The sequence below is a fragment of the Mustelus asterias genome, chromosome 10 (genome assembly GCF_964213995.1).
Source record: "Mustelus asterias chromosome 10, sMusAst1.hap1.1, whole genome shotgun sequence".
Classification (NCBI taxonomy): Eukaryota; Metazoa; Chordata; class Chondrichthyes; order Carcharhiniformes; family Triakidae; genus Mustelus; species Mustelus asterias.
In genome coordinates this window covers 83,080,843-83,107,339 of record NC_135810.1, presented here as the reverse complement: position 1 = coordinate 83,107,339, position 26,497 = coordinate 83,080,843, and the positions used below count along the sequence as shown (strand labels likewise).

General features: G+C 40.2%; 2 protein-coding genes across 4 annotated transcripts in view; one reads left to right on the top strand and one right to left on the bottom strand.

The window, feature by feature from the left end:
- The window catches only part of npat (nuclear protein, ataxia-telangiectasia locus), a 42,156-nt gene extending 21,956 nt beyond the window's left edge, over nt 1-20,200 (top strand). For both annotated transcript variants that reach the window (XM_078222061.1, XM_078222060.1), the window contains 9 exons: nt 1,589-1,676; nt 3,011-3,107; nt 6,906-7,031; nt 7,237-9,153; nt 10,305-10,423; nt 12,977-13,091; nt 13,497-13,569; nt 15,860-16,988; nt 19,741-20,200. In XM_078222061.1, coding sequence (XP_078078187.1) covers nt 1,589-1,676; nt 3,011-3,107; nt 6,906-7,031; nt 7,237-9,153; nt 10,305-10,423; nt 12,977-13,091; nt 13,497-13,569; nt 15,860-16,988; nt 19,741-19,827 — 3,751 coding nt within the window. In that variant the 3' untranslated portion in view covers nt 19,828-20,200. The remainder of the gene's footprint in view (nt 1-1,588; nt 1,677-3,010; nt 3,108-6,905; nt 7,032-7,236; nt 9,154-10,304; nt 10,424-12,976; nt 13,092-13,496; nt 13,570-15,859; nt 16,989-19,740) is intronic.
- A 2,861-nt stretch (nt 20,201-23,061) lies between these two features.
- acat1 (acetyl-CoA acetyltransferase 1) overlaps nt 23,062-26,497 on the bottom strand; it is a 33,600-nt gene continuing 30,164 nt past the window's right edge. For both annotated transcript variants that reach the window (XM_078222054.1, XM_078222056.1), the window contains exons 11-12: nt 25,628-25,785; nt 23,062-23,763 (exon numbers count right to left, since the gene is read on the bottom strand). In XM_078222054.1, the coding sequence (XP_078078180.1) occupies nt 23,643-23,763; nt 25,628-25,785 (279 nt within the window). In that variant the 3' untranslated portion in view covers nt 23,062-23,642. The remainder of the gene's footprint in view (nt 23,764-25,627; nt 25,786-26,497) is intronic.

The following is a 26,497-nucleotide window of genomic DNA, read 5'->3' as shown; positions in this document are numbered from 1 at the left end:
GGTGACAAACCATACGAGGGTTTTGGAGACAAATGGGTGGTTGGAGACAGTAGTTTGCAAGGATCGAGGATCGGGGTTGGTTTTTTTGAGGAGATGGTGACAGCGGATTTAAAGGAGAGAGAACCATTTACAATATTAGCTAACCTGGGGCAAGGGGGAAAGTTGGGTGCTCAGCAGTTTAGTGGGAACTAAAGAAAGAGACGAGTTCAGGGCTAGTGCAGATAGAAACATTAATGGAAATTTAGCCAGGTAGGCTGGTGAAAGAGTGACATGGCAAAGGCAGGTAATCAGATTGTTGAGTGTCAAAGGAATCCATGAATTCCTTGTATTTGTTGAGGGTGGAGGAGAAGAAGGGGAGAGATTTATGACAACAGTTTGCAGTAAATAAACCAGGGGTTATCATTGCGTTCCAGGATGATCCTGGAATAGTGTGCAGTATTAGCAAAGTAGTGTTTTAAGTGGTCCAGCTTGATCAGGCTGTGAATAGCTAAACTACCATAATCCTTTCAAGCATGTGTCCCTTGGACTTTAGGGAGTGCAGTACCAGGGGAAATGGCCAGGCTGAGAGAGAGTCATAGCTTTATTGAGGATTAGGATATGAAAGATGAAAATTAGGGTGCAATTGAGTAAATCAGTAGCTGCAGAAATGGAATGGTGTACCAAAGATGGATAATTGGAATTTTGGAAGTGAATTGGGAGATAGTTTTTTCCAGGGGTGCATACAAAAGGAGGTAGATTTGGGGCATGGAAGGGGGATCTGGGTGGTGAGTGATACAAAGAAGTGATCAGAGATAGCCTTATCTGTAATTGAAGCAATGGGTGTAGTGGGACCATCTAAGATGGCAAGGTGAAGAGGGTGGGTGTGAATATGGGTTAGGGAGTTTACATATAGAGACGCAGGGAGGATGAGAAGGCAATGAACTTGGAGGAGAGAGGTTGTTTTGTTCAGACACTGAGGGATGAAAGCAGTCACAAAATCTTGGTGATAAAGTTTCTAACATTCCTCAGTGGTCTATACAGAATTATGGTTTTGAAAGAGGGGGGAAGGTTGGAAAAAGATAAGATGCTCAAAGGACAAGAAGGTGCCTGAGGGATAGAGGTGATCTTGTGGCAAGTGGCACATGGCCACTTTGGTCTTAATGGAGCGAGTGGTGGAATTATAGAGCCAAGCAGGGGAGGCATCATGAAGGAGAAAGGTGTCATCACCCATCAGCCAGGTTTCCATCAAGGCCATGCTGTTGATGAAATCATTGACAGCAAGGGCTGGTTCACAGACATTCTGGAGGGAATTACATAGAGGGATGAGAGCTGCTCCACTAGCAGAGTCCACAGGGTCAGCAGTGGGGTGAGTTGGACAGGAAGAGGATTGCCAAGGTTGGCCCCAGTGGGTGCAATGGGCAGGAAGGCCTCCATACTACACATGCATTTTTGATAGGTGTACCAAAAGGATTCTGTTTGTGGAAACTCAGGTGGGATCTGTATTCATAGGAACATTTCATCCAAAACTTAAATTTAACCAACCAAGAATCTGTAAACTGGATAGACTTCTCAATTTTGTATTGAATCCAACATCTTTTTTATCTTATAGCGAGACGAGTACTGGGCACCCGGCAAAGCCACCAGACAGTAGTACTTTATTACCGGAGCAGTCCATTGATGAAATCCTGGGCCTTGGGGTAACATTTATTTGATACTTGGGTGGCATACTGTCGAATTTTCTTTTATGTAACTTGTGCCTTTGAACACTTGGGCCATTTAATAAGGTATTTTGCCAATAAATTCAGCAAAACAGAAGATGATGCTCTTGAATTTCTTTTAATTTTTTCAAGTTAGTTTAATTAAGGCAGATCTTTGTGTAATACCAATAAATGATAAGATGTGGTCTTATGCCTGCAAATCTAAATATGATGAGGGTCAGTTATAATTTTTGTGGGACAAGACCTTACTGTACATATCGTGGAAATGATGGCATGGATTTTCCCTTTGGAGGAGCAAAGAAAATGGGGGTAAGCTGCATCAGACAGTCCATTACCGCGTTCTCGCATGCAAGGGACTTTCCTGGATTGGGCTGGACTCCATCCCCAATGCCAGGATTGTGGGGGTGAAAGATCACCAGCCTGTCTGTGAATAAGTTTCCCCTCCTCCTGATGGTCCTTATGGCTTCGAGCCTCTTTAATTAATAAATGCATACAGCCGAGGGCGCCTCCATGTTGGAGCACATCGTGCTTGCTTGCCAACCAGGGCAGCACCTACCTGTCTCTGACTCTCCTGGTGGAGTTTTCAACATGGCTGACATGGCTGCAGGCCTCTTTGGACCTGCACCATCAGGAACTGCCTGTCTGCCGTCCTTAATAGGACTGTTCACAGAGACAGGCAATTAGGAGGAAGGTTGGGCTGGTCGGTACCCCAGGTGGGACTGGCATCAGGGTCCCAATGCCCTCCAGAAAATCCTGCCCAATGTGTCTGGAAAAAGCATTAATTGTGAGCTGCCTCTGTATAAATAAAATAAACTTTCTGAAGTTCATTGGAAATCTCACTTAGCTTTTAAAGTATATAATTTAAAATGTTGGTGCCTGTATTTTAATGCAGCTATGAAGCATTTTCCTTTCGTTTACAACTAGAGAAATATTGGACTAGCTAGCCTAAGCTGAAGAGCACCTGTAATGTCACTTCAGTAATAAAGCTCTTCAAGATGAATAGATAGAGCATTCAGTCAACATAAATGTTATACTCTAGTTCAGCAGCCTAGGCTTTGATCTTTTGTTGCTGAGAAACATTTATGCATGAATGGACAGTGGTGGAAAGAGAAAAGTAGAACACTGGTTCCAAAACCAAGATAAAACAAATTCTAGTTTAAAAAAAAAAATCCTTAAAGTTATTTTTCACATGTTCCTGAAGACTCCAAACATGTCAACAGTCCAGTCTAGATTATACTCTCTGCTTATGACCCTGAGCATTTTCTGCAAACCAAATCAAAATCTTGAATAAAATGCTCTTTTATTTTTTGTAGGATGAAGTCCATATGTCTGATGAAGCTATCCAGGATATTTTGGAGCAGACGGAATCAGACCCTGCATTTCAGGCTTTGTTTGACCTCTTTGATTATGGTTTGTACCAAACCCTATTGAAAAGTGTGCGCTTTTTAAATTTATGCTCAATAAAGATCTCTTAAATAATGAACTTGATCTGAGCAGATAAGGGTCTCTTCATACAAGTCTTTGTGGAAATGAATGTAACTTCTCAATGCAGCCGATCAATAATAGCCATAAGTATTCAGTTTGTAATTTGTAGGAAGATTCTCTATATTTGAGACTATAAGTGCAGAATACCCATTAGGGCAAAAGATGTGGCATTTCTTCAATATTAACTAGCCAGTTCCTATATATGGGTTTTGTGCAGTGCAGCACTTGTATCATACACAAATTATATACCAGATTTTAAGATTAAAAATCAATATATTTGCAAATGCTGCTAAGACGGAAAATACAAATTGAGAGACCTGTTTTCTGGCAGGCTTTGAGAGATGGGAACTCCTCACATTATTAAGACAGTAGAAAGCATTATTCTGACTTCAGACGACTCCTAAGTTGAGACATTCGGGGATTATATTCTCCACTTCAACATCACTCATCTTGCTGAATGTAGGAACTCACCAAATGGAATTTTAAAAGCATATAACTGAGGTAATTTGGAATTAATTAGAGTTTAAAATGTTAGATTCATAAATGCTTGATGTTCTATGGATTTTATACATTCCCTTTTACTCAATGCCTTTATGCACATGCATAGAATAGTGAATAAGGTTGCTGAACTGCAGGCTAATGGTATTATGAAATAATGGCAATAGTAGCTCAAACAATGGGGTATAAAGACGTTTAATATCCTTGGTTACAATGTTGGAATTCAGGAAAGTTAGGGAAGAAAATAAAGGAGAGGGAATGTCAGTATAGATCAAAGATATTGTTACAACACTAGAAAGTGCACGGTTGCACAGTGGTTAGCACTGTTGCCTCACAGAGCCAGAGATCTAGGTTCGATTCTCGGCTTGGGTCACTGTCTGCGGAATCTGCACGTTCTCCCCGTGTCTGCGTGGGCTTCCTCCGGGTGCGGTTTCCTCCCACACTCCAAAAGACGTGCTGTTAGGTGGATTGGCCATGCTAAATTCTCAGTGTACCCGAACAGGCGCTGGAGTGTGGCAACTAGGGAACTTTCACAGTAAATTTATTGCAATGTTAATGTAAGCCTACTTGTGACACTAATAAAAAAAAAAGTGATGTGCTTGAGGGGTCAAATACAATCTGTTTAGTTATTTAATGAACAATGGAGGAGCCGCTATGCTGCTGAATGTATACTGTTGGCGACCAAATAGGGGGAATGACAGAGGAACAAATTTGCAGGCACGTTGCAGAAAGACACGGGAACTACATGGCAATAGTGAGGGCCTTCACTGATCCTAATATGGGCTGGGAAAATAACAATGTAAAAGGCAAAGAAGGGAAGGATTTACTGAAATGTGTGCAAGAAAACTTTCTTGACTGCATTTCCAACCTAATGGGGGAAAGAAGGAGAAGTTATGGAAAAGGGCAAGGAAAAATCAGATGTGAAAATACTTAGCTAATGAAGGCTAATTCCAGTGAGCTGAAAAGGGATTTGGGGTTGGAATCAACGATTGGCAGTTGAAACAGTAAATGAATAATGGAAGGTCATCAGAAAGGAGATATTTTGGATACAGAATGGACACATTTCTACTAGGGGGAAAGGAAGGACATTCAAAGGCACAGCTCCCTAACTACAGTGGGACTGAGTAAACTGTTGGAACTGTGATCTGACAAAAGTCTGGTCCTGATGGACTTTACCCTAGGGTCTTAAAAAAATTAGTGAGATATCTGATGCATTGGCTTTAATTTTCCAAAACTCCCTAGATTTGGGCACGGTCCCATTAGGTTGGAAGATAGTAAATGTAACTCCATTATTCAAAAAGGATTGGAGACAGAAAACTAGTTAACCTAACATCTGTTATGGGGAAAACGTTAGAAGCCATTATTAAAGAAATTACAGCAGGGTACTTGGATAAGCTCATGGTAATCGAGCAGAGTCAACATAGTTTTGTGAAAGGGAAATCATATTTGGCCAAACAATTGGATTTCTTTGAGGAATTAACATGCGTTGTTAATAAAGGGGAACCGGTGGATGTACTATACTTATATTTCCAAAAGGCACTTGATAAAGTGCCAGATCAAAAATTATTGCAGAAAATAAAAGGGGATAACATATTGGCACGATTAAAGATTGGCTGGCTAACAGAAAGCAGAGAATGCACATAAATGGGCCTTTTTAAGATTGGCAAGATGCAAGAGTGGTGTGCTACGGGGATTAGTGCTGGGACCTCAACTGTTTACAATTTATATAAATGAATTGGATGAAAGAATGTGGGAAAATCTATAACTAGGGGTCACTTTAAAAATAAGCGGTCGCCCATTGAAAATAGATGAGGTGAATTTTTTTTCACTCAGGGTCATGAGTTTTTGGAACTGTCTTCCTGAAAAGGTGGTGAAAACAAGAGCCTTTGAATATTTTTAAGGCAGAGGTGAACGGAATCTTAGTAAGCGAGGGGGTGATAAGTTATCGGATTGGCCATGATCTCACTAAATTATAGAGCATGCTCACGGGGGTGGTTGGCTGACTCCTGTTCCTTGTTCGTATGAAGGGGTGATTGCCAGAAGGAAAGTAATTCCTGAAGAAGACCTGAAGAGGCTACAAGAATATGTAGGTGGGTTAAGCGAATGGACAAAGATCTGCCAAATGGAGTATAATGTGGGAAATGTGGAATTCTCCATTTTGGCAGGAAGAGTAAGAAATAAACTTTTTATCTAAATAATGAGAGATTGCAGAGGGATCTGGGTGTCCTAATTCAAGAATCACAAAAGGCTGGTATGCAGGTACAGCAAGTAATTCGAACAGCTAATAGAATTTTATCATTTATTGTGAGGGGGAATTGAATACTAAGAAGGTTATGCTTCAGTTGTGCAGGGAACTAATGAGACCACATTTGGAGCACCGAATACAATATTAGCTACCTTAATTAAGCTCGGATGTAAATGCTTTTGAAACAGTTCAGCCAAGGCTTACCAAGCCAATACCTGGAATGGGTGGGTTGCCTTGTGAGGAAAGGTTGGACAGGCTTGGTTTGTATCGGCTGGAGTTTATAAGAATAAGAAGTGACTTGATTGAAACGTGTAAGATCCGGAGGGGTCTTGATAGGATGGATGTGGAGAGGATGTTTCCTCTTGTGCAAGAGAAACCAGGGGTCACCATTTAAAAATGAGTCACCCATTTTAAAACTGAGGTGAGGCAAAATTATTTCCCTCAGGATTAAGTGTCCTTGGAACTCTTCCTGAAAACACAGTGGAAGCAAAGTCTTTGAATATTTTTAAGGCCAAGGTGGATGGATTCTTGGTAAGCAAGGGGATGAAAGGATATGGGGGTAGGCGGGATGCAGGATGCAGATCTGAGGTTACTATCTGATCAATCATGATCATCTTCAATGTTGGAGCAGGCTCGAAGGGCTGAATGGCCGACTCCTGCTCCGTGTTCGCATGTCCCTCGGATAACTGAAGACAGAGATTAAAATAAAACCGAAAGAGGAAGCTTATGATAAAGGTTGACCAATTGGGTAGTCATTTGGAAAAAGAGGTGGCACAGGTACAGTGGACTAAAGGGCCTGTATCATTCTACGATTCTAATGTCTGATATTCTGACTTTTTTTCTAAGGTGTTAACTGGAGAAATTGTACATTTTGGTTCTAAGATCAGTCTTTCATTAATTAGGAGTAAATGTATATCTAGAGTTGTGTTTATAATTTAGTAAATTTGTATTTCATCTGTTCTAAAATCTGGTTAATTTAGGCAAATCTAAAAGGAATGAAGACGGCGATCGTGGACAGTGCAGTCAAGAAGACTTGGAAATAATAGAAAATAGTGCAAGTTCGGCATTCTCTGAGGTATTTAATACCTATCAAACAGAGGAATTGGGTGAGTTGCAGTTTTGTTTACTAATTTATAAAATCAGAAATACATGTTTATGGATTTTTATCAAAAATTCTTAATGAAAAGCATTACCTTCAATGTATAATTGCAGAATTTTATTCTCATAATTCATTAAACTATTTGTGATATGTTTTGTACTACGTTTGCAAATCATGTAATTTTACTTCTTCCTCCCCCTTTGGTATCCTAGTGTCCTTGCCTTCGATGGTCTCCGAGAAAGCATCAAGTGGTTTTAAGAAGAAAAGCAAAGCTGATGGGACAGTACATAAAAATAAAATGTCATCAGAATCAAATTCTACTACAAAACCCCCAAAAAGAGAAAATCTGATTTTTCCAACCTTCAGTACAACAGATGCAAGCAAACCCGTCCTTTCAATGGATAGTCAGACAACCAGCAGCCAGGCATCCAAATGTAGCTGTTGGATCACTGGAGAAGCCAGTTCTGTATCTGACCTTCCTTCACCTGTTGCTGCTATTCACACAACTACTTTAGCAATGTCAGAGTGTCAAGAAGCTGGGGACATTGTCGAAATGGAGATTGAAGCTCAGTCATCATCTATTTATCATGAAAAAGCAGAACTGTCTCCACTCGTGCAACAAGAGCTCAGTGAGGACCCCTTGGGCATTGAAGAGTTAACTAATCACAATGGGAAAGCACAATCACAATCCACATTGGCATGCCAAAATGGCCTTGCTGCAGAAGCTAATAAACCTTCACTTTATGATACTATTAAGTCAAAAGCGGTTACAAGTCGGCACAAACCTGAACAGCCAGCGGCACAAACTGTCTGTGTTACAAGGACAAGTGATAAGACTGATACTGTAGTTTGTAATGTGCCGCCTGCAGCTTGTTCTGAAGCATCGGTTCAGTCAACTTTTGTAGTGCAGAAAAATTCTGAGTGTGAGCCTGCTCCCCTGGATGGAAGAAAGGCCTTATCAGTTAACTCTGATAACTCCACTGTAACTACAATGCAAGATCAGCAAAATGCCATGCACATGGTTGAAATTTCTAAAAGCCCTTGTTTAACCAATGTCCTTGTTTCTCCTGTACCTGAAGCATCAAACAGTTCCACTGTAAGCTCCAGTTCAGTAAACTCTCTTAAATCTGGTGCAATAAGAATGTGTGTTGATTCTGCTGAAGTGGAGTTGCCTGATCCAGCGGAACCTGTTTCTTCCTCTGTTTCTTCTTCTAAATCGAGCTCTGAGGTTAAAACTGTACCTCTTCAGCCAAGTTGTGTTACTTCGGGCCTGAATCCTACAACCGAAAGTGTTTCAACTAACATGGTGTCTAAGTCACCGCTCCCTACCACTTCTGCAAAGACTAATGTTATCTCCACCTCCAAAGCTTCAAATGCTGAACCTTCCAGCACTATGGAGGTAGATCCCACAAATATAGTAACTCTCAAGATAATAATTAGTGATGACCCCAAACAGTCATCATCAGATCCAGAATTAAGTAATGCTGTGTCTAGTATTACAAATGAAAATGTACCAACAATTATATTGTCCTCTCCGGGTGGTACACCGTTAAAAGGCAAAAGATTAAGTCAACCATTGTCAAGTAGCAACAGTATTGCTATTACTGAAACGAACTCTAGTTGCAATGAATGTGTAAGTACTGAAGAAACAGAAAGTGCTATTAATAGTTTGGGGGTGGCAGAGGAGCCTGAAAGCAGTGAGCAGAATGTTGCAGCGACTGAAGTTGAAGCTGTGCCTACACAAAGCATTACCTCGAGTAATGTGACCATTAATATACCACAGACTGATGGTACTCTGTTGTCCACACAAAATCCAGTTAATCTATCAAAAGACACTGGCCTTATTCAACTGTTGCCTGCCACTACCACATTTGGGCAGTCCAACAGTGTTCTGATAGCAACTTGTGTGCAAGATTCTGCAGGGCAATCTTTAAGGAAGGGAGAGGAACCAAATAATGCAAACACATTTATTTTGGACCACCGAGGAAATTCTGCAAATGTCTTGATGCTACCAAGTAGCTCTGCTGCCACCACCATATCAACGTCTGTTCCTCAAGTTTTATCAACGCCTCCAAGGCCAAGCACTGTTTTTACTATGGGACAGCCTGTATCTTCAAGTTTTTCACAAGGTGCAGATGATAAGACTATTCAAAATTGCAATTTTTTGACATTTGTAATATCAGAAAATTTTCCAACTTTAATACGTGATTGTTATTGTGATATTACCAGCTTCTATTAGTGCACAGTACTACTGTTGTATAGTAATACAATATTGGCACACATGAGAGCAGCACGGTGGCACAGTGGTTAGCACTGCTGCCTCACGTTGCCAGGGACCCGGGTTCGATTCTGGCCTTGGGTGACTGGTGTACATTCTCCTCGTGTCTGCATGGGTGCTCCGGTTTCCTCCCACAGTCCAAAGATGTGCATGTTAGGTGGATTGGCCATGCTAAATTGCCCCTTAGTGTGCAAAGATGTGTAGGTTAGATGGGTTAACCTTGGTAAATGCAGGAGGTTATGAGGCTGGAGGGGAGGGCCTGGGGGGGATGCTCTTTTGGAGAGTCGGTACAGACTCGATGGGCCAAATGGCCTCTTTCTGCACTGTCAGGATTCTATTTGTTGCACAACTGGTGTCATACACAGCTCCTACAAAGCCATGTGATGCAAGGCTAGTATTATTAGAGCAGAAGGAGACAGGTCAAGTCTTTTTCCCTTCTCTGACTGTCTTCCTAAGTGGTTACAGTGACACTCAAACTGCTTCCCTGGTGGCTAACTTAGGACAGAACAAAGAAAGAAGCTGAATTTCAGCTAATACGTTTCAGAAAAGAAATTGAACCTGTGGTGTTTTTGTCTGTGACTGAATACCACTCCCTACATTTACTCAGGGTTCTAAGTGTATGGAAGATAAATGCCAATTCAAAGTATATACTTATTTATTTTCCTCACTGTTTCTTATGATAGAGGACAGACACGTGAGCAGCCATGTCTCCTGTCTCTAATGAAGAAGGGCAACAGAAAAACCTGGGTTGACACTCATGGTTTTCTCTTTCCTCACCAAATTGAGTAGTATCTGGCCTTTGAGTCTAGCAACTCATTGGGGGTAGGCGGGAATGTGGAGTTGAGGTTACAATCGGATCAGTCATGATTTTATTGAATGGCGGAGCAGGCACGAGGGGTCGAGTGGCCTACTGCTAATTCATTTGTATATTCGGAACCTTTTTCTTGGTGGAGCTTTCTAACTCATCTTGCCACTAAAAATTAAATGTGTTATATTTTTCAGGGTCAACTTTTATTATCACATCCCCTGTTCAACCAGTGTTGCAAGGAATGATGGGAGTGATTCCTGTTTCAATAATGGGTCCGAATAATGGGACTTCATTCGCAGTGTCGCCCCAACAGGTCAGTTCAAATGTATTCTGTATGTGCCTGCATTTGGAGTACTTAATCTGTGACTTTGAGGAGGTGCTGCCTTTATTGAGGGTAATTGTACATTGATTTGGGACTTAAGATCTTGATTGATTCTGTTTCACAATCAGAGAAATTACAGTGCAGGGCCGGGCTGTTTAACGCTTTGTGTAAAATGGAACGGTATAATGTCTTGATCTCTGCCTCAACAGCTGTTTGTGGTAAAGCTTTCTAGGATGTGGACATTGCTTGCTAAGCCAGCATTTATTACACATCCTTAATTCCCACGAGAAAGTGATGCTGAACTGCCTCCTTAAACTCTGCAGTCCTTGTGGTTTTGGTCGACTCACAGTGCGGTTAGGAAGGGGGTTTCAGATTCATCACAAAACCTTTCAAAAGGCTTTCGACAAAGTCTCACATAGAGATTGACATGTAGAATGAGCGCGTGGGATTTGGGTAATGCATTGAGATGGATAGAAAATTGGTTGGCTGACAGGAAACAGTACTAGTAGGAATAAACGGATAAATGGCAGGCAGTGAATAATGGGTACCACTCTTCACAATATGAATCATTTAGATAAGGGAACTAAACATAATATCTCCAGGTTTGCAGATGAAGCAAACCTGGGTGGGAGGGTGAGCTGTGAGGAGGATGCAGAGATCCTTCAGTGTGATTTGGACAAGCTGAGTGATTGGGAAAATGCATGGCAGATGCAGTACAAAATGGATAAAAGTGAGGTTATCCACTTTGGTAGCAAAAACAGGAAGGTATATTATCTGAATGACTATAAATTGAGAGGGGAATGTGCACTGAGACCTGGGTGTCCTCTTACTCCAGTCGCTGAAGGTAAGCCTGCAGATGCAGCAGGCAATAATGAAGGCAAATAGTATGTTGGTCTTCATAGTGAGAGGTTTCGAGTACAGGAGCAGGGATATCTTGTTGCAATTAAAGAGGGCCTTGATGAGGTCACGCCTGGAATATTGCTCGACGTTTTGGTCTCCTTATCAGAGGAAAGATGTTCTGCTATAGAGGGACTGCAGAGAAGGTTTACCAGACTGATTTCTGGGTTGGCGGGACAGACATATAAGGAGAGAGTGAGTCGATTATGATTGTATTTGCTGGAGTTCAGAAGAATAATGGGGGATCTCCCAAAAACCTATGAAACTCTTAACAGGACTAGACAGGTGTGATGAAAGTGTACTAATTAAATTCATATATATAGTGAGTTTTATGTTTCAGGAGGATGTTTTAAAGTTCAGCTTTTTCTGCAAGTAGTCAGCATGTCTGGCAGGAATGCAGTTTAGATACTGGGAGAACAGAATAATTACTCATTTCAACCTTGCAAGTGGTTATGTTAAGTAGACTTAATGGATTTGAGTTCCCCTGAGAACTGAATGATTGACAGCGTCACATGATGTTGTGGTTTATGTGCAGTCCTGGATTGGTAGGGAAAAAGAAACAGGCTTTTGTAGAAAGAAGTTGGAGTTTGACTGTTCTGGTTGAAATTAGGGGAATTTTGCAGGCTTCTGAAAGCTTTATATCTCTCTGAAAATCCCAAGGCTGCCTACACTCACTATTGTAAGTACATTTGTGATTGCTAACTATTTTTAAAGTGAGTTTCATGTATGTAAGAATAATGTTGCTTATTTGGAACTGAAATGGCAATCAGTTAGAAATTAGAGTTTTCTTTTCATGTTTAAAGATTGTTTAACTGTTAAAGTGTTGAGCTGCTTCATTTTGTTACAAGTTATACTTAAACTGTTATGAATAAAGCTTGTTTTGTTAAAAGATCCCTAATTTGTCAGTGGCTTAAGCATCCTTTCCTCACATTTATGCCAAAATATAAAAATTGTTGGGGGTCTAGTCTGGCTTCATAATATAATATGGGGTTCTGGTCTGGGACCCTAACACAGGTTAGATGCAGGAAGGATGTCCCCAATGATGGGGGCGAGTCCAGGGCCCATAATCTAAGGATATGAGATAAACCTTTTAGGATTGAGACTAGGAGAAATTTATTCTCCGAGAGAGTGGTAGGCCTGTGGAATTCACTACCACATAAAGCAGTTGAGTTCAAAACATTGTATGTTTTCAAGAAGCTCTTGGGGTGAAGGGAATCAAATATGGGGGAAGGTGGGATCAGGCTTTTGAGCTAGATGATCAGTCATCATAATGAATGGCAGAGCAAACTTGAAGGGCCGAATGTCCGCCTCTTGCTCTTATTTTCTATGTTTCTATACTAAAGGACTTTGATTCAAATTTGCAATTTGCTCAGGCTTATTGCTGATTTCGGCTATGTTATGAAGCAACACCATGCAGAGAAAGAGGGGAAAAATATAAGTCACTCCCCCCACATCGGATGTGAATCTCTTTGGAGCCTATCATGTGGAGTGGCATTGGTGCAAGTCTAGGAGCAAGTTTGCGACTCATTTCCGGGACAAGATGGTTGCATGGTACACCAGGCCTGCCACACTGAAGGTGGAATGCATAAATGCCGGCCTCCCCTTACAGGACTTATAGTTATGCAATGTTCTGTTTGTTTCAACCAGGTTCTCCGTATGCCAGTATCCTCTTCAGTTGGCAAAAAATGCAACAGATTCAGCAAACTTCCCATTTCAAGGAAACCACCGCAGTTAGCTGTTCAGCCAAGCACCTTAAATACAGGTTAGTATGTATGGAAAGAAATTATATTTATCCCCCAAAAAAGTTATTTGACGAACAATATACCTGTTTATTTAAAAAAAAATTTTTATCCTGCTTGTTACCTTGAATGAACAAATAATCAAATGGTATTTTAACAGTTAAATGTTTTTACAATTTATCAAGCACCTGTGTAGTCTGGAACGCTTACTTGTAATTCTCACCATTGTGGTGGCTGAAAGCAGACGTGCCACAATAGAGCTTTATACGGCTTGATAATGTGTACCTTCAATCTTCATGTTAATCATTTTTTGGAAAAATGTAAAGGTGAAAAACAAGTAATTTGATGTTTTGATTTCTCATTTTTGTTTAAATAATTGCCCTAGATTATACTAAATTGATTAAATTAATTACTGTTTTGTATTCTAGGACAATCATCTGTTATTGGCACTTTCATTTCAGTAGATTCATCGGTTTCACAAAGTAATTCCCGGCCTCCGAGGTAATACACCAGAGTGACTGAGATGTCATTCTGTATGCTATTAAAGTTAATCTTTTGTGTTATTGTTTAGAAATGATGCTTGCGTAGATGGATTTGAACAGTTCAAAGTATTCTCTTCACCTAGGCTTCAGATCTTTGTGGCAAGGGACCAAACTCCAATTCCTGCATAGTTTTATCTCATGGCTGGACTCCGATGCAGAGCTACTATGAGTTGATCTGTTTTCTGGAGGAAAAAAGCGCTTATCTCTTACTGTTTATATGTTTTATTTCCCTCTTCAGATCATCAACATTGAAACATCAGATATAAACGGCATGGAAGGAGGCCGCTTGGTCCATTGTGTCTGTGCTATCTGAAAAATAGGCATCCAACCTATGTTGTAGTTACCTAGGATATAACTAGTAGAGTTGATAAGGGGGAGCCAGTAGATGTGGTTTATTGGACTTTCAGAAGGCTTTCAACAAAGTCTGATATAAGAGATTAGAGCATAAAATTAAAGCGCATGGGGTTGTGGGTGATGTATTGAGATGGATCGAAAACTGGTTGGCAGACAGGAAACACAGAGTAGGAATAAACTATCTTTTTCCAAACAGAAGGCAGTGACTAATGGGGTACCGCAGCAAGTAGTGCCGGAACTCATCTATTCACTATATATATTAATGATTTAGATAAGGGAACTAAACGTAATTATTCCAAATTTGCAAATGACACAAAGCTGGACAGGAGGGTGAGCTGTGAGGAGGATGCAGAGGTTCTTCAGTGTGATTTGGACAAATTGAGTGAATGGGCAAATGATTGGCAGATGCAGTGTAATTTGGATAAATGTGAGATTATCCACTTTGGTAGCAAAAACGGGAAGCAGATTACCATCTGAATGGCCATAAATTAGGAGAGGGGCATGTGCAACAAGACTTGGATGTCCTGGTGCACCAGTTGCTGAAATTAAGCATGCAGGTGCAGCAGGCAGTTTTTAAAAAAAGCCAAATAGTATGTTGGCCTTCATAGCGAGAGGATTCAAACACGGGCAGGGGTGTCTTGTAATTATACAGGGCCTTGGTAAGGCCACTCCTGGAGTTTTGTGTGCACTTTTGGTATCCTTATCTGAGGAAGGATATTCTTGTTCTGGAAGGAGTTTAGGGAAGGTTTACCAGACTGATTCCTGGGATGGCAGGACTGACGTACAAGGAGATTAAGTTGATTATGATTGTATTCGCTGGAGTTCAGAAGAAAGAGGGGGAATCTCTTAGAAACCTATAAAATTCTAACATAATTTGACAGGGTAGCTGCAAGACGTTCCTGATGGTGGGGGTGTCCAGAACCAGGGGTCACAGTCTGAGGATACAGGGTAGACCATTTAGGACAGAGATGAGGAGAGTGGTCAGCCTGTGGAATTTAATACCACAGAAAGTAGTTGAGGCAAAAACAAGTAGTTAAATATAGCTCTTGGGGCGAAGGGAATAAAATGATATGGGGGGGACGGCAGGATCATGCTATTGAGTTGGATGATCATAATGAATGGTGGAGCAGGCTCAAAGGGGTGAATGGCCTTCTCCTACTCCGAGTTTCTATGTAACATAATCCCACTGCTCTTGGTCCTTAGCCCTACAGATTGCAGCACTTCAAATTCATGTTCGGGATAAAAAAGGAAACCCTTTTTAATCTCTAATCACCTTTAATCTTTTCCTTAGTTTTCCTCTTTTAATATATTTATAAAATATTTTTGGATTTAATTTTTCTTGCTAGGATTTTTTTTGTTTTTCTGATTTCTTTGTTAAATTTTATCCAAGTGTTTTCTATACTCCTGTAGGCTTTCTGTGCTATTGAGCTCCCAGTATCTGACATAACCTTCCTTTTTTTTTGTCCATTGTAATTTAACTAATTGTCGTCAGAGTATCATTGCAATGACTTCTCTTCCTGCTTTGGCACCAATATCTCTGAACTCGATTTGGTCCCCCATGTTACCCCTCAGTGAGATTATTAGGATTGAACCATCACCATGTAATTACTGTACGTATAAGCGTTGGCCAGCATCATGTAGCCATACGCCCATTTTTCCAGTTTCTCCTTGGACCTTACCTCTTTTGACCTGCTCTTAGCCACTCAGTAACTGATGTGCAATTTAAGCAAATTGACCCTCAAATTTAAACAATCTATTCTTTCGCAAAATATCTGGGAAGAAAGCAAGTGGAAATAAAGCACTTGTGTAAAGCCGACAAAATAATTTCTACCTTCCGTGGACTGTGTTCTGATAAAAGCAGCAACATATAATACAAAATTTGTATTATTTTCTAGGGTTGAAAATCCAGACCTGAATATTCCTGTCAGCCAATCAGGAAAATTAAAAGAGCACCCAGTGGAGATACCAAATGCATCAAGCTCGAAGTTGAGATCTCAGCGCCACAGACGAGTACTGTGCTTTGATAATGCAACTGCTGTAGAATCAGACCAACCCAAAATGGAGTCTAACACCAGTCAAGAAAAGAAAGAAAATCGTACTGATAACATAAATCAATCTGACAGACTTTTTAGTTCACAGAATAAGGAACGGTCTGAAAGGACGGATGTAAGGGTTAGCAAAGGGAGGGAAATACAGGGTAAATCAGACAAGAATAAAAATGTATCTTCTGGCCCACCTTATGATTCATTCCACAAAACAACAGCAAATAAGGAAAACGAGGCAAGCAGGGATTCAGTTAGACAAAGAGGTAAAGAAACTTCAGACCTTTCAAATATTCAAATACAAAAAAAAGGCTCTCATGGTGAGAGACCTAATTCTCAAACGACTGTCGCAGACAAGGATGGCATAAATAAAATTCCTGAATCTCAGCAAGAGTGCAAAAAAGGGACCACCGCTCTTGCAGTCTCTCAAGAAACTGCATCTAAAAGGAATCCAGATAAAAGTGATAGTTTTAGTCTGACCAGCACACTGACTAAACAGGCAGCTGAGATGCTGCAAGATATGCAGAGGCAAAGTCCCGTTCCAAAGCAAACTAGCAATACTGACTTAGCTGTGCCCAGGACACCAGGTTCTAATGCACATGAAGGACCAGATGATTGCTCAGACTTTCAACGGACTCCACGCAACAAAAGTTTTGGAGATGATAAGCCATCACCCAGGGTAATGGTACCACCAACAACTCCAGACATACCAACATGCAGCCCAGCAAGTGAAGCAGGAAGTGAAAACAGCGTTAGTATGGCTGCACATACTCTAATGATTCTCTCAAGGGCTGCGATTGCAAGGACTACTGGTACCACACCTCTGAAAGATAATACCTGTCAAATCAGGTCTCCACTTAGTCAGACAAAGAAAAGAAAACTAGAAGAACGGGAGGAAGAGTATAGACAGCAGTCTTTATCCAGCAAGACAGATCTTCAAAATTCCAACTCTCCAGGAAAGAAGAAACGTTCAAAATCACACGTAAGTAGTTCAGTCTTAGGATTTTGTTGCATGGTAATCTAACAAAATGCCAGTGTGGTCAATAATAAAGAAAACTATTGCCACTTACAAATGTATAAACAATGATATTGAAGTGACAAAAGATGAACAAGTTAAATTCTGTAAGGTACAGTTTAGAGCACTGGTATTTTTGTACCTGCAACATGGACTGGTAGGGGTAACGGTGACTTGTACATATGTTAAACAAGGTGATAAGACTGTTAATGCAAAGAACTGAGGAGCAGCCCCAGATAAAACTCACATTTAGACTGAACCATAGAAATGAAATGCAATGTAGATGAGGACACATTAGAACTTAATGAGGTACATGTTTGCTTAAAATCCGGCCAGACAAACAGATGAGGCAGATCTGGGTGAGAAAACATTTACATTTTCCTGGCAGAGTAATACAATACTTGAGAGTATAGTTATGGGATCCTGGGCTTTACAAATAACAGCCAGAAGGTTCTACTAAATCTGTATGAAACATCAGTTTGGCCCAGCAGGAATATTTCCAATTATGGGCACTTTAGGAAGGACTTGCAGGGAGGGTACAGAAGAGTTTTACTAGAATGGTGATAAACTCAAGGTTGTTTGGGATTGTTCACAAAGAGCAGAAAAAGCCAAGAGGAGATTTCATAAGAGATGCTTAAAATCATGAATAGTTTTGATAAAGGCAGTTTGAGGTTGCCCCAGCAGTTAAGGAGAGTTTTTTAAAAAAACTCTTCAACCCTGAACCCTGTTGTTGATCATTTTGTGGTTAAAGCTTGCTAATTCCTCAGAGATGCACATTACAATCTAAGCCAAAGACACTGATATGCAGATGGTTACTTACTTGCTATGACGTCGGTTGGATCACTCTTTTGAGATGAGCATTGCCCTTAGATGGGGACTCATCTCCAGATTATTCGGTGTTTGGAACTGATAATCCAATTTTATTAAGTACATTGGCACTTTTTATATTTAATTAGCTGCAATATCTGTGTGGACAATATTATTTTAAATCCAGCAAGTACCTTGGCTTCCTAACCTTAGTTATAAGAAATATAGGCCTAGAATTTCCAAAATGGTTTCAGTGTAACTATGCAACAAGAATGGAGTTATGCAATTTTTGCCTAAGGAAATGTTAAACTGGTTTTCCAACCTCTGGCTAATTGTCTCACTATTGTTGCTCCATGCAAAAGACCAGGAAAGCTGATTTCTTGAATTTATGCTATTTCAGAATGTTTACATTATACAGCAGACCTTTGGGTCACTATTTCAGATGACTTAACCCTATATCTCTAACATCCTTGTAACTCTTTTTCGATTGTATTTTCTGCACCTTCCTTTCTGGTACCAAAATATGCTGTGTTTAAAAAAAAATGTATGTTCCTAAACATGCTATGCTTAGTGTACATTGCTGGCTTCAAACTTTAATTTTTGTAACATCAATAGGATGAAGTTGTACGTAAAGGTGGACAATGGGGTGTATGTTCTGTGCTTTTCTTACCTGGTTTACACTCCATAGTATGCGAGTGCAATTTTCAGCATAATTCCTTTGAAAGGTGATTCCAAACCACAATTTTAATGTCCTTTGGGATATCTTCAGAAAAATCTGAAGCTACATTCTGACAAGTTATTACAACAAAAAAAAAAGTCAAGTTGCTGGGGATATGGGGTTAATCCTTTTTTTGATACAGAATCATAAGGTTGTAATTACTTTGAATATACTAGTTTGTATTGATGTGTTCCTAACTTGTTTCATGTTCAATGTATTTTTAATCATGGTTTATAGCCTGAGCAAATTTGATCTATATTCTTCCTACCATTAAAAATGGGTGGTGGTGATGATGCATAGTTCTAGTGAACTAGAGTACAGTGACAGTTTTTTTGACCCGAGGTCTTGGAGCATTCTGGTTCATAGTGGATCTCTGGATCTCCTTACAGGAATGGCCAGATCCAGATTTGAACCCAAGCCAAGTGAATGCCTTGGATGAAAATCCCTCAAGAATGTGATCCAGCATATAAACTATTAAGTCAAATATTGAAATTTTACTGGGAAGCACTATAAATTTAAAACTGTACAAAATGAGATATGGATACAAACTAGTAAAAGTTCAAGACAAAATAGTTTTCTGGGTGAGGCGGTTCAGGAAAAAAAACATTTAAGGTATGACTGTGGACAAGAGTTAGATTATATTTCTATAATGCTGTCCATGTACAGAAATGTCTGAGTGCTTTGTGGAGCTATAGAAGTGGAAATTAAGTAGTGGGAGGGATGGTGCTGTGCAAAATCACAAAGTATGAAATGATGAAACTTGTTCCAACATCTCAAATTTGTCATCGGGCAGGGTATTCGTACCTAAGAATATTTGATGCATAGATGGTTATGTGAGCCATAGAGGATAGCTTCAGTTTTATTGACTATGTCTCAAGACCTGGATGAATGAACAGTCTTGGTTTATGTAATGGCAAGAGCATAGTATTTAACTTAAAGGCTGTAGCATATCCTTTAGAGCATAATCTGGTTATTTCTCTGTTCGTATTATCGGAGAGTAATTGACAATTTTCAGTATATTGAAAAGTTCTGATAATTAAGACTAACATCAATTGATCAATGATTTCACTTTACTTAAAATATGGTTTTTAATTTCATTGGCCATTGTACAGATCGTAGACATTTTTCCTTTCTAATTTCGTGGAATTATAGGTAATTTGTTCCAACTTTAAAACAAAATGTTTTATCTTCCAGAAACACAAGAGAAAGAAACACCTGGACTCTTTTCCTGTTGAAATGGATGTAGATAAATTTTTGAGTTCATTACAATATGATGAATGAATATGCAGAATTCGATATGGCCTTAATTTCATGACGAACAAAATTGTTGCATCCTTACTCCATTCATCTTGTATCATAACTGATTCCTGATACTGACATACAAAATTCTACATAAATTACAATGCCCTTGTAACAGCACTTAGTACAGTTGCTGAAATGTACTAAGCAAGGTGAAGTTTGCATTGTGTAGTCAAAGGGCAAGTCTTGTAGAAAATGACTGACAACTAGATTATGCTTGAAATATTTTTTGAAACTTGGACTGTATTTCAAGTTGCAATTGTTATTAATAGTGCCAGTCAACTTGTAAATACTGTAAAGCTTTGAACTATGCTTTAATAAATTTACCATGTGCAAGGGAGCACAATTAATGGCAGTCTGCAGATTGTTTTGGGCTATTTCAATAAGGACTTAAACTTATACAGTTGAATATCCTTTATCTGTACATCCAAAAACTGAACTTTTTTGTGAATGGGCCCTAACGTGAGCCGGCATGAACCTCCTGACCTATTGTGCAGGAAGTCTAGTTGTTTGTTTACAGTCCAATTCCTGGCCCATTGTCTGTCCCAGCTAACGAAGAGGAACCGTCTCCTATAAGCTCTTTTAGTGTGATTGAAGTAACGCATGATGTGGAGATGCTGGCGTTGGACTGGGGTAAACACAGTAAGAAGTTTAACAACACCAGGTTAAAGTCCAACAGGTTTATTTGGTAGCAAATGCCACTAGCTTTCGGAACAGGCTGCCCCTTCGTCAGGTGGAGTGGAGAAATGCTCACAAACAGGGCATACAGAGACGCAAACTCAATTTACAGATAATCAAGTCTTAAAGGTACAAACAATGTGAATGGAGGGAGCATTAAGCACAGGTTAGAGATGTGTATTGTCTCCAGACAGGACAGCCAGTGAGATTCTGCAAGTCCAGACAAGCTGTGGGGGTTAGAGATAGTGTGACATGAACCCAAGATCCCGGTTGAGGCCATCATGTGTGCAGAACTTGGCTATCAGTTTCTGCTCAGCGACTCTGTGCTGTCGTGTGTCGTGAAGGCCGCCTTGGAGAACGCTTACACGAAGATCAGAGGCCGAATGCCCGTGACTGCTGAAGTGCTCCCCAACAGGAAGAGAACAGTCTTGCCTGGTGATTGTCGAGCGGTGTTCATTCATCCGATTCATCAACGGATGAATGAACACCGCTCGACAATCACCAGGCAAGACTGTTCTCTTCCTGTTGGGGAGCATTTCAGCAGTCACAGGCATTCGGCCTCTGATCTTCGCGTAAGCGTTCTCCAAGGCAGCCTTCACGACAGCGCAGAGTCGCTGAGCAGAAACTGATAGCCAAGTTCTGCACACATGAGGACGGCCTCAACCGGGATCTTGGGTACATGTCACACTATCTGTAACCCCCACAGCTTGTCTGGACTTGGAGAATCTCACTGGCTGTCCTGTCTGGAGACAATACACATCTCCTTAACCTGTGCTTAATGCTCCCTCCATTCACATTGTTTGTACCTTTAAGACTTGATTATCTGTAAAGACTGCATTCCAATCATTATTCTGTAAATTGAGTTTGTGTCTCTGTATGCCCTGTTTGTGAGCATTTCTCCACTCCACCTGACGAAGGGACAGCCTGTTCCGAAAGCTAGTGGCATTTGCTACCAAATAAACCTGTTGGACTTTAACCTGGTGTTGTTAAACTTCTTACTGAATTAACGCAGTCATCATTTGGATTTATCTTACTCTGCCTTGGTGTTATCCACTAACAATGTGTACTCATTTTTAAAATCTTACCCAATTTCAACCTCAAGCTAAGGCGCTCTGTTGCGCCAACATAAAATTGCACTTGTGGTTGGGTAATGTGCCAATTGAGCCTGCCAGGTGTTTATTTCGGCTGTAGCAATTGGTGCGTGGAGTTAATTTCCACCGATAGACTTTGCAGTGTTAACAGAAGGTGTGTCAGAATTGGCAAAGAAACAAATTGTATTTGTACCATATGTGCAAAAAGGCTATTCAGCCCATCACATTGGTGCCAGCCAAAAGAGACGAACTGCTTATTTTAATCCCATTTTCCAGTGTGTAGTATGTAATCTTGCAGTTTACAGCACTTCAGATGCAGATTCGGGTATTTTATTTTTAAGCTGAGTTCAGCATCAGTGAATTTCAGATGCCCACCACCCTCTGGATAAAAACATTTTCCTCATGTCCTCTAATCCTTCAGCTCATCACTTTAAATCCCTGGTAATTGAGCCCTCAGCTAGGGAAAACAAGTCTTTCCAATCTTCTAGACCCTTTAATTGGGTCATTCATCTTCCTCTCCTAAGGAAAACAGCCCGAGCCTATCCAATTTCTCCTCTTAGCTGCAATTTTCAAGCTCCGACAATATTCTTGTAAATCTCCTCTGCACCCTCACCAGAGCCATTACATCCTTCCTGTAATGCGGTGACCAAAATTGTACACGCTTCCTAACCAGCATTGTATGCAGTTCCATCATTACATCCCTGCTTTTTGTATTCAATACCTCACCCCAAAAAACATTCTGCTTTCTTGACCTTGTCCACCTGTCCTGCCACCTTCAAGGACCTGTGGACATGCATTCCAAGGTCTCTCATTACCTCAACCTCTTCCCACTTGAGTATTCCCTTGTTCTGTTTGCCTTGCTCAAATGCATTGCCTCACTCTTCCAGATCAAACTCCAATTGTTAGTTCTCTGTCCATTTAACCTAATAATTGAAATCAACAGCTATCATCATTATCAACTAGTCATTTTTTGTTTGCACATTTCCTAATCATGCTACCCACATTAAGTCTAAATTAAAATATACAACAAATATCATGGTCCCCAACATGTTCCACAGGGCTCCACTTCCCTTTTGCAAAAAACATCCATCAACCATTCCCTTGTTTCCTGTCACTGAGCCAATTTTGAATCTAACCTGCCACTAGCCCATGGAATCTCATTTTTGACCACTCTGCCATGTGGGAGCTTATCAAATGTCTTACTGAAACCCACTTGGACAACATGCACTTCACTACCTTTATCAATCCCTCAAAAAATTCTACTGGAAAATTGGTTCTTTTAGCATGTTTGGCAGCTTACCAAAGGAGGCATCTCCCTCCCCTTTATTAGCCAAGCAGTTGAAATTCATCACTTTTAAAACATTGTCTTTAAGCAAAATGTGATGAGAAATGTCACATTTATCCTTCACTCCTCCCATAATCTTTAACTTCAAGTAATTCACCAGAGTTTAGCAGATAACATTTTATTTGAAGTAAATACTTTGGACAATAAATGATGAGAAAACTTATCGTTGCTGCTGTTAATATACTCAGGAGGCTGAATTTTACAATTGGGCTCACTGCTTTTCTAAAGCAGAAATTGAACATTTTGAAGCTTACCCTTCATTTAACCATCATAGATTTACAGAAAACATCCACTTATAAAAAGTAGAGGTAAATCTTGTTTAGTCCACCTGGGTAGAAGAATAGTCAATTAAGTAAAATTGATGGAAGACCACAGTGATTATAAGTTTGGATATAGTTAACTTGTGAAACAAAACATCTGCACTGATCAATCAGACTGCACTTAACAGAATATGGTTGAAGTACAATGTAAAACGCATATTTCACAAGCCTTTAAATTACTTCTGCAGTACTTTCCGAAATCGGTAATATCTGCCACCAATGTAGAAAAACTGATTTTCTTGACAACAGAAATTGTACCCAATATTCATTCCAAAATGATTATACAAAGTTTTATTTTTTACATCATTGTTCGGTGACTGTTTAGCAGCTTGGATCTCAAGTAATATAATTTAGGACAGTACTTTACAAGCGCTGGATAAGTATTGAAGAAGCACCACCGCCTCCATTACAGATTCCAGCCATACCATATTCTCCAGACTTTAGATTGTGAACCATATGACCAACAATTCTTGTTCCAGACATTCTAAAATTAAAAGAAAATGGATTAAGAATGAATGTCCCCAAATTTTATGTGCAGAAAATATTTTCATTGAACTTCTAACACAGAATAATGAACGAAAAAACTGAATTAAAAAGATAGAGAAATGTTCTGTACAAGTGTTCAAGTCTTCTGTGTTTAGTTTGGAGAAGATTTAGATATTCAGACATCTATTTTTATTAAATATTGTCAAGATTTACTTTATGGTCAAAGCTGTATTTCTTCAGGGAATGAATGGCTGAGCTGAAATCGAGAAAATAGGAACAGGAGTAGGCCATTTGGCCCTTTGAGGCTGCACCATCATTCATTATCATCATGACTGATCATCCAACTTAATAGCCTGGTTTCCCCCCCCCCCCCCCCCCCCCCCGCCACCCAAAATCCTCTGATCCACTTCACCCCAAGAGCTTTATCCAACTCCTTGAAAACATACAATATTTTGGCCTCAGCTGCTTTTTGTGGCAGCAAATTCCACAGGTTTACTACTCTGGGTGAAGAAATTTCTCCTCATCTCAGTCCTAAAATGTTTACACCATACCCTTAGACTATGACCCCTGGTTCTGGACACCCCCAATATTGGGCTCATCCTTCCACCATGTACCCTGTCTAGTCCTGTTGGAAATTTATAAGTTTCTATCAGCTCTTCCCTCATTCTTCTGAATTCCAGCCAATCTAATCCTAACCAACTCAATGTCTCTTCATTTTTCAGTCCTGCTAGTCCAAGAATCAGTCTGGTAAACCTTGGTTGTACTCCCTCTATCGTGAGAGCATCCTCTGATAAGGAGACCAAAACTGCACACAGTATTCCAGGTGAGGCCTCACCAAGGCCCTATATAATTGCAGCAGGACATCCCTGCTCCTGTACTCGAATCCTCTCGCTATGAAGGCCAACATACCATTTGCCGCTTTTATCACTGGCTGCACCTGCATGATTACCATCAATGACCGGTGTACAAGGACACCCGGGTCTTGTTGCACATTTTCCCCCTACACCCCCCCTCAATTTATAGCCAGATAATTGCCTTGCTCTTTTTGCTACCAATGTGGATAACCTCACATCTTCCATGCCTTTGCTCACTCACTTAGCCTGCCCAAATCACACTAAAGCATCTCTGCATCCTCCTCACAGCTCAGTCCCACCCAGCTTTGCGTCATCTGCAAATTTGGAGATATTATGATTTAAATGAGGGAACTAAATGCAAGTATATATTGTGAGTAGCTGGGATCCTAGCACCAATCGATCCCTGTGGTACCCCATTAGTCACTGCCTGCCATATGGAAAACTCTGTTTCCTCTCAGCCAGTTTTCTAATTTTACACTCTAATCTCTTATGTGGGACTTTGTCAAAAGTCTTCTGAAAGTCCAAATAAATCACATCCACTGGCTCCCCTTCATCAAGTCTACTAGTTACATCCTGAAAGAATTCAAGTAGTTTCATCAAGCATGATTTCCCTTTTTCGTAAGTCCATGCTGACTCAGTCCAATTCTACCACTGTTTACCAAGTGCCCTGCTATAAAATCTTTGGTAATGGGCTCTAGAATTTTCCCCACTACCAACATTAGGCTCACTGGTCCATAATTCCTTGTTTTTTTCCCTACTTCCCTTCTTAAATAGTGGGGTTACATTAGCTACCCTCCAATCTTCAAAGTCTAGAATCTGTAAAGATGACCATCAATGTCACATGAGCTGAATGGCTAAGTGCCCCTCTAGTCTCTTACTTGAAAAATAGGCACTTTTTTCAAGTAAGGTATCAGACGGCCTTGCATGGCAGGAACACATCTTTTGGAAACAGTTACTAGGTCAACATTATCGTTTAAAAATTAGTCAAGATTCAGGATTTCTACTTACCCGATGGGGTGACCCAGAGATACTGCTCCACCATTGATGTTAACTTTTTGAGGATCAATTTCTAACATTTTAATGTTAGCCAGAACAACAACGCTAAAAGCTTCATTAACCTCCCACATTGCAATATCTTCTTTCTTTATGCCAGTTGTTGCAAGGAGCTAATTTAAAACAGAAACATTCATTGCAAATTCATTGATTCCGCCCGTTAATTGTTAAACCAGGCAAGTTAATCTAGTCTCCGTGCACAATACTTAGTCTTCATTTTCCTTTCTAACTTTCATATTAGGCAGTTCCCATGTTGAACCAAATATATAGGTTTGATGTCTTAACAATACATAAAATGTCACTGATCTGAATCTCCAAATAAACTTTTATAGTCAGTAAAAAGGCAGAGAAGTTAAATACTTAATGGTAAGAACGACCATTTTTTATGTTTAAGATGTTGATGTTATGTTTATTGTTCACCCTTAGTTATACCCCAAGAAGGCAGTGGGCCATCTTAAATTGCTACACGGGCGGCAAAGTAGCACAGTGGTTCGCACTGTTGCTTCACAGCACCAGGGACCTGGGTTCAATTCCTAGCTTGGGTCACTGTCTGTGTGGAGTTTGCACGTTCTCCCCGTGTCTGCATGGGGTTTCTCCCATATTCTGAAAGATGTGCTGGTTAGATGCATTGACCCGAAGAGGTGTCGGACTGTGGCGACTAGGGGAATTTCACAGCAACTTCATTGCAGTGTTAAAGTAAGCCTTACTTGTGACTAATAAATAAACTTTTACTTTTTCTGTGGTTAGTTTTCCCACTAACCATAGATTTGCCAGTTTCTGTCAGGAAAATATGATTTTCTAGTTTGTGGACTGGAGTTTTTTTAA